The sequence below is a fragment of the Platichthys flesus genome, chromosome 12 (genome assembly GCF_949316205.1).
Source record: "Platichthys flesus chromosome 12, fPlaFle2.1, whole genome shotgun sequence".
Taxonomy (NCBI): Eukaryota; Metazoa; Chordata; class Actinopteri; order Pleuronectiformes; family Pleuronectidae; genus Platichthys; species Platichthys flesus.
The window spans coordinates 13,450,417-13,467,657 of NC_084956.1; the positions used below are offsets into that span (position 1 = coordinate 13,450,417).

Sequence of the window (17,241 nt, forward strand, 5' to 3'; positions counted from 1 at the left end):
TGTGAAGCCCTGCATGTAAACGTCACAGCTCAGAGCCGACACGGTCATTAAAGTCAGTCAAAGTCCTCAGTGACAGACATGGAACGACAGGACTGAACAGTGCGTAATGTCCTCAGTAGCGGTAGACTCTGATCTGGTTGATATCGTCCAGGCCCAGCTGGACCAGGCTGCTCTTGGAAGTCGGAGCTTGATACCGAGTGGAAAGAGGTATGCTTGGGTCTTTCTTGCGCGTCTCCAGCCACCTCTTGTTGCCCTCGATCATCCCCTGCAACCTCTGACTATCGATCTCTGCTGACTTCTGCATGGACCGCAGGCTGGGACTGTGTTCACTAACAGGAGTGTGAGCTGAGTAGGCTGAGCTGGTCCTCATGGTGCTGGACGCAACTGGGTCCACAGCTACTCCAGGAAAAATCTGGCTCCACCGGCTGTTGAAGAGATCGTCAGAGTCCTTCAGCCCGCTGCTGATAGGGGCATTGTAGACGGGTGAAGAGCTCCCAGTCGCCCAGTTCCAAGAAGGGTTCAAGGGCCTCAGGGGGGGAGGTGGGGCTAGGGAGCTGTGGCCCAGGGTGTGAATGTGGGACGCGACTGGATTATAGGTTGGAGTGGGAGCTGGCACGGAGAGAGGCTGCGACACAGGCAAAGTCAGTTTCTCCTTGTCCTCCTTCACTCTCCTGCTCTCGTCTCTGGCTTTGTCCCTCTCCCCTCTCAGCCTCTCCTTTTCCTTGATTGCCTCGCTCCGCTCCTCCCTGACTCTCTGGATGAGTTCTCGGGCTTGATGTTTCTCCTCTCTCATCCTCTCCAGCTCGTCCTTTAGCTGGTCTCTCTCCTGGTTCAGCCGGGGTAAGGCCTCTATCTCTGTGTCCACCTCCTCTCGTTCGTCTATTAGCTTCTTCCTCCTTCTCTTCAGATCTACTGCCTTGATCTGCAGCATGCTCTCCTGGCTCTTTAGCTCTTTGACTTTCAGCTCCAACTGATCTGCCAGATCCTGCATTTCGGACTCCTTGCGTGAGTGTGTGAGCTGTGTCTTTTTTATCTCAGTGTTGAGCTGAAGCCTCAGTTTCTCCAGCTGGACAGCGTGGGAGGCCTGGAGGTGCCCTCTGTCGTCCTGCAGAGTGGACAGCAAGCGCTCTCTCTGTATGGTCTCCTCATCCAGGTATTTCTCTCTGATATTGTTCATTTCTCTCTTGTGGTCTTCCGTCAGCTTCTCCAGCTTCCTCTCGTGATCCCGCTGCTCTTCCTCCCGCACTTCCTGGAGCAGGCCAGTGAGATCTCGTTGGTAGGTGGTCAGGTGCTGTTCAGATCGTGTACTCATCAACAGCTCCTTGCCCATATCTGTCCTTTTGACCTCCTGTTTGAGAGAGTTCAGTTTCTCCTCTTGCTGTCCTTGGAGTCTCCTCCTCTCTGCTTCCAGCTCCTCTCCCTGCTCAGCCTTAAGGAGTTCAACATCCTGCCTCTTCTGGGCTTCCAGCTTGTCTCGCTCCGCTGCTCGCTCTTTCTCTAGAGTTTTTTGCAAAACTTTCAGGATGGCTTCGCTCTCCTCCGTGAGCTTGTGCTTTTGCGTCTCTCTCTCCCTCTGGATAGACTCTCTGGTTTCCTCCAGCATCCTGTCAGACTCCTCAGTGAGCCTGGCCTCCTCCTCTCTCCTCTTTAACAGGAGACTCTGCCGCAGAGCCCTCAGTATTTCCTCACTCTCCTCCTTCAGAATCCTCTCCTCCTCCTCCTCCTCCCTACGCAGCTCCTCCTGGATGAGACACATCCTCTTCTCTTTCTCCCCCATCAACTGTTTTTTCACCTCCTCTACCTCCTGATCAGCCTTCCTCCTCTCCCCCTCCTTCTCTTTTTGTTCTCTAAGACTCTCCTCCCACTCACTCTCCTTATCATCGTCTTCCTCTCTCTCTTTATTCTCTCTGTCTTTCCTGATTCTCAAGCTTGGCTCTTCATCCAGTGGTTTGTCAAAGGTTTTTAACGGGGATTCAGCATTTCCAGGCTTGGTGTTGGAAGTGCGGATTGTCCGACCTCTAGCAGTTCCAGGCCTCTGGAGCCTCAGAGAGGCTTTGGGACTTAGCTCTACCTCACTTCGCTCTGAGTCGGAGGGGCTGCAGAAGGAGCTAGAAGGGCTGGACTGTTGGAGGACGAGTCGGTCAACTTTATGGGCTAAAGAGCTTCCTCCATCTTTAGCCAGCATAAACCTTTTGGCAGCTTCTGAAACCTTCTTCTTCTTCTTTGCCCCCATGCCTCCTATAGCTGCAGTGAGCTGGGTGCGTTCACGCTCCTGGGCCACCAGGAGGCGGTAGTGCTCATCGCAGGGGTGGTCCCAGGTGGATTGGCCTGAGGAGAAGTTGAAATAATAGATTTCCCCTGTCACGTCCTGACAAGGCTTCCACTCTGGAGGCAATGGTGTAACGACGCCTTCCCTGGCCAGCCACAGGAGCTCCGGCTCACTGCCAGGATCAAGGCCAATCTCTCTTGCGTACTCTTGAATCTCTTGTTCAGAAGGTGTATAATTCTCATCATATTCCTCTTCAAGGATCAGCTGGCCTCCCATGCGGGCTGTTGCACTCATGGTTACTTGCAGACGTCTGTCGATGGGACTCTCGTAGGTGGCCGTTCTGTCACCTCTCTGTCCTCTCTTGGTCATAAGGCTCAGCTTGGATTTGTTCTATTCTACAGGATCAAGCTGGAGTTGTGGGTGAATCCAGCTCTATGTAGAAGGTTCCTTTGATGAAGGCTCCTTTGATGATGCATCGCATGAAGGTCTGTGCTGTGCTCTATCAACAACAGGGAGAGAAACTCTGTGTCATTGCTTAAGGGTCCAGGACCCTCACGCCGGCTGAAAAGAACTATAACTTTCGCTCAGGCAAGCTCGAGTTCCTGGCGCTGAAGTGGGCAATTTGCGATAAATTTAGAGATTATCTTTATTATGCCCCAACCTTCACTGTATATACGGATAATAACCCCCTTACCAGAGGTGTAAAAAGTACTGAAATATTGTACTCAAGTAAAAGTACCTAGTTACTTAGTGTCTTCCAACAAATTGATGGGGGCCGCTCTTATACAGTGCAAAAAAGGGGTCATAAATCTAATCCAAAAACAGTTATTTTTAATTAAAGGAGAATCTTTACAAATATAAGTACAATGACATTAAACATGTCAAACATTAAACATTTAACATGTCAACACAACATTTAAGAACTTTTGGGAGGACATGTCAAGACATAAACCACATGACAGCTTAAATAAAAAGTTAAAATGTTGCTGTCCCACTGTATATTTAAACTTTTGGTTTAACTTTGGTCCACCTTTAGAGCACTAGTCTACAAACTTCTTGTTGAGTTTGAGCAGCAGCTGATTTTCAAGGTGAGTAGAGCTCATCCGGGCTCGCTTTGCAGTGAACAGCAGCAACACTGAAGAGTCGCTCGCAGGCGGCAGAGGCAGGTAGGCCAGCGTAGAGTTTCAGGCAGTGTTGTGCATGAAAAAGTTCAAAAGAACACGTTCATTTTTATGAGAAAGTTGAACTCAACGCAACTTAATGACAAATAATGAATTTGAACGGTGAACACGTTCATATTATGTGTGGTCTAGCTAAAACGTTCCGGAATGTTTTCCTTCTCCTGAGGAATGCTTGCACCATGTCGTTGTTGTCTTTGTTGTGTTTATTTGAAAAGAAATGCAGTCTTACAGGGCAAAATACCATCTGTATGTTGCAGTTCCGTTTTTGTGGGAAATCATTTGGGGGGGGGGGGGGGGGGGTACTTCCAATGTAGCGAAGTACAATACTTCAGTGAAAATCTACTTAAGTAAAATTACCCATTTCAAAAACTACTCAAAATTACTCAGTTACAGTAACGTGAGTAAATGTAATTCGTTACTTTACACCTCTGTCCCTTACTTACATCCTGAGCACCGCCAAGTTGAATGCTGTGGGACACCGCTGGGTGGGTGAGTTAGCCGACTTCCATTTCACAATTAGATATTGGCAAGGAAAGTCAAACGCAGATACCGTCACCCTGTCAAGATCCAGTGCCACTTCACGACCACCTTAACGAGTTCTTAGAGACAAAGCCCCCAGAGGTAATCTCTGCCATCTGGCAGGGGGACAAAGCTGCCGAAGACGGTGATGTACCCTGGGTGGCCACACTGCAGATGAAGCCATTTGAGGATGAACCACCTTCTGAAGGCATTCCAGTTATCACCCCTAAAAGCATCAAAGCTGCTCAGAAGGAAGATGCTCCCATCTGTGAGGTGATAAACCTGAAAAAAAGAGGATTAAATCCTAACGACAAAGACAAGCGACAAATGTGTAGAGAGACACGCAGGCTAGTCCACGAGTGGAACAGACTTACACTGGACAAGGAAATATTATACAGGCAGATAGGGCAAAGGAAATAGTTGGTTCTCCCCAATAAGCTTAAATCTAATGTACTAAAACATCTTCATGATGATATGGGACATGTTGGTGCAGCTAAAGTCCTCCACTTGGTGAGGGAGACATTTTATTGGGCTTTTATGCAGCGTGAAATCGAAGATTACGTCATTCGCCAGTAGGGGTGCAACGATTAGTCAACGTCGTCGACAAACTTCGATGACAAAAATAGTCGCCGACGGATGAGTCGTTGGTTACGTCATAGCGCGTTTTTCATGCCGTGCAGATTAACTAAACGTTGTTTTACCGGAGGAGCTGATGGAAATAGCTGAGGAGTGAGCCATCTCGCTTCCTTCCTATCTCTGAAAGTCGCGCATGTGCAGCAGTGACAAAACATTGGTTATTAAAATACATTTTTTTTGCATGAAGTATCGATTTTGATTGTTTTTTATTTTCAGGCATCACATGCCTCTAACAACCTTAAGGTAAATATAAAAACTGTTGTCTAAGTAAGAGCAATTGAGAATTTGTGTCATTCATAATCCGATTAGTCGATTAATCGTTTCAATAATCGATGACTAATCGACTATTAGAATAGTCGTTAGTTGCAGCCCTATTCGCCAGTGCCAGTGTATTAAACAGAAGGAGCCAGGCATTCCAGAGAGAGCACCTATGGGTTCAATCACATCCAGTGCCGCCTTTGAGCGTATCTCTATTGACTATCTCCATCTTGAAAAGAGTAAAAGTGGTTATGAGTACATTTTAGTCATTGTAGATCATTTACTCGCTTTGCACAAGCCTACCCAGCCAAGAACAAGTCAGGCAGGACAGCAGCTGAGAAAATCTTCTTTGACTTTATCCCACGCTTCGGGTATCCTGAAAAGTTGCATCATGATCAAGGCAGGGAGTTTGAGAATGATCTTTTCCAGAGACTACAACTAGCAGGCATATCTCATTCTCGAACTACGCCTTATCATCCACAGGGGAATCCTGTCGAGGGTTTAAATAGGACACTACTACAGATGCTTCGCACTCTGCAGGAAGAGAAAAAGTCTGAGTGGAAAGACCATATACCTCATATAGTCCATGCGTATAACTGTACCAGACACGAGGGAACGGGCTATTCGCCATTTTTTCTATTGTATGGCAGAACACCACGCTTGCCTGTTGATTTGCTCTTTGATTTAAAACCTAGAGGTTTGGAGCTTACAGGACACAGACACATCATATCCAACATCATTTCTGCCTGTTGAGCGGATTTCTGGTACATGTGTGGTTAACACATCCACTGTGCATTTAACCAGCACAATTGAAAAAGTGACTGTAATCATGCCACTCTGTACAGTGGTTGAGGTTTAGGATTGTGTTTTGGATAATAATAAAATGCTGAAATAGTGTGCATTGTTTCAATTTTTTTTCATAGCATTGATTTTGCTCATAGTATACAATGTCATTACTTATAGCACACTTACTTACGTAAGATCAATTTATTTGAAGCCTGGTGTACTTACTCCATATAGTTTAGGAAAAGGTGTTATCTGCTCTGAGGGAAACTATCCTGATTTGCATTTGTAAAGCCAGGGGCATTGGCATTTGCATGTAAAAGCCTCCCCTAGGCTTAGGAGAATGGGGGTCACCTCCCAAAATTCTCAGTCTTGTAAAACGGCAAGACACTGGTAACAGAAATTTCTCGAAGAATTTCCTACGACATTTACTGGTACAAATTCTTCTTTTCATGCAGTGGTCACAGCTCAGAGCAGTCATTATTATTTTATTATTTAAAATGCAATGAATCACAGAGGCCACATGACTCATGTGAAGCCCTGCATGTAAACATCACAGCTCAGAGCCGACACGGTCATTAAAGTCAGTCAAAGTCCTCAGTGACAGACATGGAACGACAGGACTGAACAGTGCGTAATGTCCTCAGTAGCGGTAGACTCTGATCTGGTTGATATCGTCCAGGCCCAGCTGGACCAGGCTGCTCTTGGAAGTCGGAGCTTGATACCGAGTGGAAAGAGGTATGCTTGGGTCTTTCTTGCGCGTCTCCAGCCACCTCTTGTTGCCCTCGATCATCCCCTGCAACCTCTGACTATCGATCTCTGCTGACTTCTGCATGGACCGCAGGCTGGGACTGTGTTCACTAACAGGAGTGTGAGCTGAGTAGGCTGAGCTGGTCCTCATGGTGCTGGACGCAACTGGGTCCACAGCTACTCCAGGAAAAATCTGGCTCCACCGGCTGTTGAAGAGATCGTCAGAGTCCTTCAGCCCGCTGCTGATAGGGGCATTGTAGACGGGTGAAGAGCTCCCAGTCGCCCAGTTCCAAGAAGGGTTCAAGGGCCTCAGGGGGGGAGGTGGGGCTAGGGAGCTGTGGCCCAGGGTGTGAATGTGGGACGCGACTGGATTATAGGTTGGAGTGGGAGCTGGCACGGAGAGAGGCTGCGACACAGGCAAAGTCAGTTTCTCCTTGTCCTCCTTCACTCTCCTGCTCTCGTCTCTGGCTTTGTCCCTCTCCCCTCTCAGCCTCTCCTTTTCCTTGATTGCCTCGCTCCGCTCCTCCCTGACTCTCTGGATGAGTTCTCGGGCTTGATGTTTCTCCTCTCTCATCCTCTCCAGCTCGTCCTTTAGCTGGTCTCTCTCCTGGTTCAGCCGGGGTAAGGCCTCTATCTCTGTGTCCACCTCCTCTCGTTCGTCTATTAGCTTCTTCCTCCTTCTCTTCAGATCTACTGCCTTGATCTGCAGCATGCTCTCCTGGCTCTTTAGCTCTTTGACTTTCAGCTCCAACTGATCTGCCAGATCCTGCATTTCGGACTCCTTGCGTGAGTGTGTGAGCTGTGTCTTTTTTATCTCAGTGTTGAGCTGAAGCCTCAGTTTCTCCAGCTGGACAGCGTGGGAGGCCTGGAGGTGCCCTCTGTCGTCCTGCAGAGTGGACAGCAAGCGCTCTCTCTGTATGGTCTCCTCATCCAGGTATTTCTCTCTGATATTGTTCATTTCTCTCTTGTGGTCTTCCGTCAGCTTCTCCAGCTTCCTCTCGTGATCCCGCTGCTCTTCCTCCCGCACTTCCTGGAGCAGGCCAGTGAGATCTCGTTGGTAGGTGGTCAGGTGCTGTTCAGATCGTGTACTCATCAACAGCTCCTTGCCCATATCTGTCCTTTTGACCTCCTGTTTGAGAGAGTTCAGTTTCTCCTCTTGCTGTCCTTGGAGTCTCCTCCTCTCTGCTTCCAGCTCCTCTCCCTGCTCAGCCTTAAGGAGTTCAACATCCTGCCTCTTCTGGGCTTCCAGCTTGTCTCGCTCCGCTGCTCGCTCTTTCTCTAGAGTTTTTTGCAAAACTTTCAGGATGGCTTCGCTCTCCTCCGTGAGCTTGTGCTTTTGCGTCTCTCTCTCCCTCTGGATAGACTCTCTGGTTTCCTCCAGCATCCTGTCAGACTCCTCAGTGAGCCTGGCCTCCTCCTCTCTCCTCTTTAACAGGAGACTCTGCCGCAGAGCCCTCAGTATTTCCTCACTCTCCTCCTTCAGAATCCTCTCCTCCTCCTCCTCCTCCCTACGCAGCTCCTCCTGGATGAGACACATCCTCTTCTCTTTCTCCCCCATCAACTGTTTTTTCACCTCCTCTACCTCCTGATCAGCCTTCCTCCTCTCCCCCTCCTTCTCTTTTTGTTCTCTAAGACTCTCCTCCCACTCACTCTCCTTATCATCGTCTTCCTCTCTCTCTTTATTCTCTCTGTCTTTCCTGATTCTCAAGCTTGGCTCTTCATCCAGTGGTTTGTCAAAGGTTTTTAACGGGGATTCAGCATTTCCAGGCTTGGTGTTGGAAGTGCGGATTGTCCGACCTCTAGCAGTTCCAGGCCTCTGGAGCCTCAGAGAGGCTTTGGGACTTAGCTCTACCTCACTTCGCTCTGAGTCGGAGGGGCTGCAGAAGGAGCTAGAAGGGCTGGACTGTTGGAGGACGAGTCGGTCAACTTTATGGGCTAAAGAGCTTCCTCCATCTTTAGCCAGCATAAACCTTTTGGCAGCTTCTGAAACCTTCTTCTTCTTCTTTGCCCCCATGCCTCCTATAGCTGCAGTGAGCTGGGTGCGTTCACGCTCCTGGGCCACCAGGAGGCGGTAGTGCTCATCGCAGGGGTGGTCCCAGGTGGATTGGCCTGAGGAGAAGTTGAAATAATAGATTTCCCCTGTCACGTCCTGACAAGGCTTCCACTCTGGAGGCAATGGTGTAACGACGCCTTCCCTGGCCAGCCACAGGAGCTCCGGCTCACTGCCAGGATCAAGGCCAATCTCTCTTGCGTACTCTTGAATCTCTTGTTCAGAAGGTGTATAATTCTCATCATATTCCTCTTCAAGGATCAGCTGGCCTCCCATGCGGGCTGTTGCACTCATGGTTACTTGCAGACGTCTGTCGATGGGACTCTCGTAGGTGGCCGTTCTGTCACCTCTCTGTCCTCTCTTGGTCATAAGGCTCAGCTTGGATTTGTTCTATTCTACAGGATCAAGCTGGAGTTGTGGGTGAATCCAGCTCTATGTAGAAGGTTCCTTTGATGAAGGCTCCTTTGATGATGCATCGCATGAAGGTCTGTGCTGTGCTCTATCAACAACAGGGAGAGAAACTCTGTGTCATTGCTTAAGGGTCCAGGACCCTCACGCCGGCTGAAAAGAACTATAACTTTCGCTCAGGCAAGCTCGAGTTCCTGGCGCTGAAGTGGGCAATTTGCGATAAATTTAGAGATTATCTTTATTATGCCCCAACCTTCACTGTATATACGGATAATAACCCCCTTACCAGAGGTGTAAAAAGTACTGAAATATTGTACTCAAGTAAAAGTACCTAGTTACTTAGTTACTTCCAACAAATTGATGGGGGCCGCTCTTATACAGTGCAAAAAAGGGGTCATAAATCTAATCCAAAAACAGTTATTTTTAATTAAAGGAGAATCTTTACAAATATAAGTACAATGACATTAAACATGTCAAACATTAAACATTTAACATGTCAACACAACATTTAAGAACTTTTGGGAGGACATGTCAAGACATAAACCACATGACAGCTTAAATAAAAAGTTAAAATGTTGCTGTCCCACTGTATATTTAAACTTTTGGTTTAACTTTGGTCCACCTTTAGAGCACTAGTCTACAAACTTCTTGTTGAGTTTGAGCAGCAGCTGATTTTCAAGGTGAGTAGAGCTCATCCGGGCTCGCTTTGCAGTGAACAGCAGCAACGCTGAAGAGTCGCTCGCAGGCGGCAGAGGCAGGTAGGCCAGCGTAGAGTTTCAGGCAGTGTTGTGCATGAAAAAGTTCAAAAGAACACGTTCATTTTTATGAGAAAGTTGAACTCAACGCAACTTAATGACAAATAATGAATTTGAACGGTGAACACGTTCATATTATGTGTGGTCTAGCTAAAACGTTCCGGAATGTTTTCCTTCTCCTGAGGAATGCTTGCACCATGTCGTTGTTGTCTTTGTTGTGTTTATTTGAAAAGAAATGCAGTCTTACAGGGCAAAATACCATCTGTATGTTGCAGTTCCGTTTTTGTGGGAAATCATTTGGGGGGGGGGGGGTACTTCCAATGTAGTGAAGTACAATACTTCAGTGAAAATCTACTTAAGTAAAATTACCCATTTCAAAAACTACTCAAAATTACTCAGTTACAGTAACGTGAGTAAATGTAATTCGTTACTTTACACCTCTGTCCCTTACTTACATCCTGAGCACCGCCAAGTTGAATGCTGTGGGACACCGCTGGGTGGGTGAGTTAGCCGACTTCCATTTCACCATTAGATATTGGCAAGGAAAGTCAAACGTAGACGCCTTCACCCATCAAAATATCCAGTGCCCCTTCACGACCACCTTAACGAGTTCTTAGAGACAATGCCCCCAGAGGTAATCTATGCCATCTGGCAGGGGGAAAAAGCTGCCGAAAAGGGTGATGTACCCTGGTCGGCTGCACTGCAGATGAAGCCAGTTGAGGATGAACCACCTTCTGAAGGCATTCCAGTTATCACCCCTGTAAGCATCAATGCTGCTCAGAAGGAAGATGCTCCCATCTGTGAGGTGATAAACCTGAAAAAAAGAGGATGAAATCCTAACGACAAAGACAAGCGACAAATGTGTAGAGAGACACGCAGGCTAGTCCATGAGTGGAACAGACTTACACTTGACAAATAAATATTATACAGGCAGATAAGGCAAAGGAAACAGTTGGTTGTCTCCAATAAGCTTAAATCGAACGTACTAAAACATCTTCATGTTGACATGGGACATGTTGGTGCAGATAAAGTAATCCAATTGGTGAAGGAGAAGTTTTATTGGCCTTTTATGCAGCGTCAAATCGAAGATTACGTAATTCGCCAGTGCCAGTGTATTAAAAAGAAGCAGCCAAGCATTCCAGAGAGAGCAAATATGGGTTCAATCACATCCAGTGCCCCCTTGGAGCTCATCTCTATTGACTTTCTCCATCTTGAAAAGAGTAAAGGTGGTTATGAGTACATTTTATTCATTGTAGATCATTTTACTCGCTTTGCACAAGCCTACCCAATGGTCTTTTCCAGAGACTACAACAACTAGCAGGCATACTTAATTTAGTCGATGCGTACAACTGTACCAGACATGAGGGAACGGGCTTTTCACCATTTTTTCTTTTGTATGGCAGAACACCACGCTTGCCTGTTGATTTTCTCTTTGATTTACAACCTGAACCAGAGTCCCAGTCTAGACAGGCGTATGCACAGAAATGGGCATCTCGCATGCAAGAGGCATATAAGATCGCTTCAGAGAACAGTAGAAAGAGCTCAGCTAAAGGGAAGAAGTACTATGGTCGGCATGTGAAAGGCATCGTGCTGCAACCGGGAGACAGGGTGCTTGTCAGAAATCTGTCAGAGAGGGGTGGGCCAGGTAAACTTTGCTCTTACTGGGAAAGAGAATTCATCAAGTTATTGAAAAGATTGGAGATGGACTCGTGTATAGAGTTCAACCAGAAACAGGAGAGCGAAAGCTTCGCGTCCTACATCGCAACCTTCTGTTACTTGTTAATGACTTACCCTTGGAACAGAGTGAACATGCTCCCGAGAAAAGACGGAAACAAAGAAACAGTCAGGGTTATCCCAGCGAAACAGTGGACAGGGAGAATGAACATTCAGATAATGAGGAAGAGTATAATTATTGTCTCAGGTCAATACCTGTGTATGAAAGGAGAAAAGTCAGTTCCCGATCGGAACTAGGGAATGAACTCAGAGCTGTAGCTCCTGAATTTCAGCCAGTGAGACGAGTGACTGAGACAGCCCAAATGCAACAGCCACATGAACTTGATCCGGCTTCAGTGCCAGGGACAGTACAGATGGTAATACCGGCCACTACACCACCAGCTGAGGGACAAGTGAGGGATGAGATAATGGAGACAGTGGTGGAGCAGCAGGGAGACAGTGAATCTGTCACAGAGCTGCCAGAGGAGGAAATGCCATCGTTGAGGAGGTCAACTAGAACAATTAAACCTCGAGAGATGCTCACCTACAACCATTTTGGACAGCCTTCATACCAGCCCTGGAGGCCAGGAGTAAACATGATGGTTGCCTGCATTCCTTACCCCATGTCGTGTTTCCCAGCTATCACTGAACCCTGTTAATACCCTGTACCAATATGGACATACTAGTCAGGTGATGACATACTGTGACTTAACTAATGTTGTGACAATGCGACTGACTGACCATTGACGATCACCTTTCTTTTGTTAGTTTGGTTTTAGATGCCCGGAGACCCCTCTTAAAGAAGGAGAGAGTGTAATAGGTTGAAAATGACATTCATTTAGTTTTTAGTTTTACAGAGACCCCCCCCCCCCCGCTATTTTTATAAAATGCAACTGAATAATTTTTTAATTTTTTGGTTCATATTTTTATTAGGAGGTAAGGCACAGTAGAACAGGAATCAATGTCGAATTTACATTGAGTATCACATAATCTCTGTATAACCATATATAGAGACACCATAAAAAAAACTGTGCATCACAATGGGTTAAGAGTAAGATATACAGTCTACCTCCTAGGATGTTTTTCTTAATTTATGGACCACATGAACGTGGTCATGCGAACAATACATTTCACAATTCAATGAACGTAATAATAATAAAGATAAATAAATAACTGAACATTTTGTTAAGTAATAATTAAGCATGAAAGCTGCACAGTATAAATAAAAAAAATAAATAATAATAATAAAAAAATGTAAAAAAAATAAGTAAATGCATAAATAAAAAGGAAGAAGAAAGAGAGGAAAGAGACATGGAGGGGGGGGGGGGTCGTCAATCAGGGGGCAGGGACTGGAGAGGTTGGAAGAATGTAAGAAAGGGAAGCCACTTATTACAAAATTAGTTAGAGCTGCCTTTCACTGAATATCTGATCTTTTCCAGCTTTAGAAAAGACATGGTGTCGATGAGCCACTGAGTACTAGAGGGAGCTTTAGTCGACTTCCAGTGGAGAGGAAGGTGGTGTCTTGCCAGTAAAGAAGTAAAAGCTAAAATGTTGAATTGAGTAGAGGTAAACCGGTTATGGTCCTCTGGGAGCCCGAATATGGCAACATGGGGGGAGATTTTTATAATCACTGAAAGTATTTTTGACATGGTGTCAAAATAATTCAACCAAAATGGTGTCATGACAATTATACTCCACGTCAGTAGGTGGCGCTGTGGTGCAGCGATGGATCTGAGGGGCGTCTGTATGAACGGGCTCAGGGGGTGCGCACTTCATATTAAATCTGAGTTAGTTTTGAGCAAGACGTGTAACTAGTCTCCTTTCTTAAAATCCACAGGTAAGACAAAACTCAGTTTTAACCACTAGTTTAGTGTCGGTCAAGAGCTAAAATGTTATTTTGTTTGTTAGATGAGTGCTGATTAAAGTGTGGTTAAAGTACAAGAATGTATAGTTTAGTGACTCGTCCTCCTGACGGGCTTCGTCGGCGGGTGCACGTACTTTTTCTTTTGGATTTAAGTTTTAACCACTGTTGTTATAGTTCACAAATATTGCGGTTCTGTTAGATGACATTGTTCTGGTGAATGGTTTAAAGTATTTGTAGCCAGCTCTTGGCGTATGTTTACCAGTGAAATGTTATATGTTCACAAGCTTTACTTCATCGGCCACAGCCGGTTCGCGCCATTTTGTGAGAGGCCGCTGAGGAGTTGGAGTGGGTGCGTGCGGAATGTAAAATGGGGATATGTGTGATGGAAGAAAGTGTTAAAAACAGGAATTGGTTTGTTACGTTTGTATGAGTCAGTGTAGTAATTTATGTCCAGTGAGTGTGTTTCAGTCTTGTTAATTATTATTTACGTATCTGTCATTTCATGTTTTTATTATTTTTTAGTAAAAGGTTACCAGAAAGCACTGCAACCAATAAGTGAAATCGAATGGAGAATTGAGAAGAATGATGTGTGAAGATTTATAAGTTGTGATATTATATTAAATCTGAGTTTGTTTTGAGCAAGACATGTAACTAGTCTCCCTTCTTAAAATCCACAGATCCACAGATGTATGTATCTATTGGTTACACAGTGCTCCCTAGCCTGTGTAACCCTTGCTGCTGGTCCAGATTCCCCTAGATCTGGTGCCGGTAATAGTTGTTACCGGCAGTTGTGATATTTCCCTGCTGCTGATGTTTCATACTGTGAGATGAACGGACATGCTGACCTTTCACTCATTCTGCTGTCGGGAGCCGACAGAGCCCTGCCAGGGTGAATGGTAACGCTTTTCTGTAGACAAGACAGCAGAATAACAATCCAACATTCTGCTACAATCACAGACTCCACAGGTTTTTTATCTGGATAATTTCTTTGGCATTTAGCCTTTATATGACAGCCGATAGAACAGAGAGAGAGGGAATGTGGGGAGGGGGGGAAAAGGGGGAATGGCATTTGACACAGGTCTCCAGCTGGAATTTGAGCCGTGGACATCATGGTCATGTGGCATGTGCCCAAACCATGAGATGCACCAGAGAATGAAGATTATATCAAACCATTAAAACCAAATACAACTCATTTAAAGATAGCACACTTCCCCTGCTGTCTCCACGAAGAACACTAAAGAGCATACAATGAATCACAGCTCACCGCACAGTAATATTAGGCTTTGTCTGTTTAAGATAGTGAAGTGTGTAATAGAAAATTAGTTCATTTGAATTTTCAAAGTGGATTGATAAGGCTGCGAAACACTCCTGCTGAGGCAGCTCCAAACATTTACATGAGAAACACATCTAATGACTGTTGGTTATGAAATTTGTGAAAGCAGGTGAAACACTGTGGGATGAATTGGCACGGGGACCATCAATGTGAAACCATGTGGCAACAGGTCCTCAAATTTCTGTCTGAGACCTGAAAATGTGCACTGAAACCCGAAAAGACCTGAGAAGGGTTCAACTAAGCCTGACCCCGGATCTATCATTTGAAAGCTGGGACCCGGACCTGCCCAGGACAGAGAAACGCTGAACCCAGACCCGGCAGGAGACAAATTTATTGCTTCAACATGTTTCATTAATTCACAGGGTGTCAAAACCAAACTTTGTGTCCTTCCTATTGTAACGTTAGCAGCCTTTCCCCCTGTGCCTGGCTGTGATGCATTTAATCCATGAACAAGGATAAAATGAATAGTTCAACAGTTTTTGAAATACCTGTCAGAATGTTAGATCAGAATATCAAGAACATTCTCATATCGGTTTCTAAAATGTAAGGCCACTGCCAGAGGCTTTCTTTTTTTACTTAACTCAACTTAAAAAGGGGGAAACAGCAGGTCAGGATGTTTCTGATGTTATCAAAATCTGCCCACCAGCAGCTCTAATGCTCTCAATTAACAAGTTAAATGTCATGTTTTCACAAAATGACCAAAGCCTAAAATTACAATTCACAGTTCTTTTGGATAACATCAGGCCTGGCTGTTGCTAAGCTGGTACCCCGACAGCATAGAAAGTAGATTTTCAGTCTGTTACTTTGAAGAAAACAGAGCTGCAGGGGAAGTTGATTAAAGATACAATATATGACAATATTCCATTAAACAAGACTAGACCTATGTTATCTATTTTGTTGACTTACATTTTCCAAAATGTTTCCAACAAACTTTGAAATATCTCCAATATAATCAGGTTTACAGGACATTTAGGTTTAGTCGCTTTTACCTGTGTTATATAATTTATTTATTACCCTGTGGATCGGCCTTGTCTATTATAGCTTCCTGAGAAAACGAGATATGACGGACGAAAAACTGCGATCCAATTCAAAACAGCCGGTCATGTGGTTTTCCTTCCAAAGTTTTGGTCGCTCACAGCAGATCATGATTATTAATTGCCATTTGCTGCAGAAAGTGAATAAACCATCATACATCATCACATCTGTAAACGAGATTTGCGTGTCAGTCATGTCAGGTTGATTTTCATCTGCAATGTTTTTTGAGAGACAACTCCCATGATCCCACGCTGCTTCAGCTGCTGTTGTTTTAATATCCCAGAAAAAAAAAAAAAACGGCCAGATTATAGGGAAAGTATTTGAATGGAGACATAATACTGTCTGTAAAAATACTTATTCTATTGTGTGTTGCATGAACTCGACTCTTTCAAACTCATCAGCTCATGCATCCATGAGCAAGGTGAATTTTGGAATGACATACATCTCCAGGGTGATTCCTCGACTGCCGGCCCTCGGGGCTGCGAGTATGAATTTAAGCAGACAGTGGTTTGACATTGGAGTTGGGCCAAATGAGAGAGGGCTGAGCTAATAGCAGCCCTGGGTCTATTTCCTTCTCCAGTGCTCTCTCAAGGTCATGGAGGCTACAGAGCCACGATAGGCTGCTTATCTCCTCCTCGGGCAAGATGGGGTAGTGCCATTAATCAACCAGTGTTAGTTACACAGGCGAAGTTCCGAGTGAACAGGCAAGTCAAGGTTTGTGTTTGCATGTAAACATATGCACATACATTTGAGCTTTATTCTGATTTCAAGGTTTTCTGGATGGGGCGTCTGGTGGGTTTCAGAAAATGTTGCTGTGTATTAAGCAGACACATTTCCTTACAGTACTCCTGTATATGTGCATGAAGACATGACTTCTGGGTTGAGGTTCACCAGTGTCCATGTGCATGTATAGAGATGCTGCTATGTGTAAATATAGCAGAGATCAGTTATTAAAGCCCAAAACTCCACACCACAATATGCTGTCTGCTATAGTTACCGTTATAAATCTATTGCTGCGTGAGGCAATTCATTTTCCACACTGTCTGTTATCGAGAGGAGTATACTGCATGTGGAGACTTCAGGGGCAGAGCCTGTGTGCACACCTCCCGGAACAAGATAAATGATGAAGTGAGGCAGCTACGTACATTCATCGACAACGCGCTTGCCTACCTCTGCTGTGTATCCCGTGCTCCTTCTGTCACTGTCTCAAGGTGTAATGTACTGTAAAATAGAGCTTGCTTCACTAAGCCCCCTTTATTAGTTTTTCTTTTTATAGGCAGCGATTTGCACAAATAATTTCCTGCTCTCCATATGTTCGATATGGGCCAGCGCTCAGGTTTTCCTGCTCAAATTAGCATTTGTGCAGCAGGGCAGTGCGGTGGTCTTGTGTGTCTCCGATACTGTATACAGCTGTGCACCTGCACAATTCCTTTCAACACCGTGTTCAAACACACTGACTGATATCATACTCTATATATCCTTTAGTCCTATAACTACAGCATCACACACAGTTGTAATTAAAACATATAGGCTGAGTTTTTTTGCTAATATTACGTTGGATTAAATTATGTATGTTTCCCATCCTAACCTCTGAGCCCCTGTTCTGCCTTTCCAAGAAGATCAGCAGGCTGCTGGTAATTGTTGAGAGGCCATCTACTGTATTATGAATGAGGAGGATTTGGCATTC

The 17,241-nt window shown here is 45.3% G+C and overlaps 1 protein-coding gene across 1 annotated transcript; it reads right to left on the reverse strand.

The window, feature by feature from the left end:
• Nucleotides 1-112: 112 nt before the first annotated feature.
• On the reverse strand, nt 113-8,740 carry LOC133966572 (centrosomal protein of 164 kDa-like). The gene is made up of 3 exons (XM_062401549.1): nt 8,047-8,740; nt 6,305-7,674; nt 113-2,659 (listed from the first exon to the last, which is right to left on the reverse strand). The coding sequence occupies exons 1-3, from the start codon at nt 8,738-8,740 to the stop codon at nt 113-115; spliced, it is 4,611 nt and encodes a 1,536-aa protein (XP_062257533.1).
• Nucleotides 8,741-17,241: the final 8,501 nt, after the last annotated feature.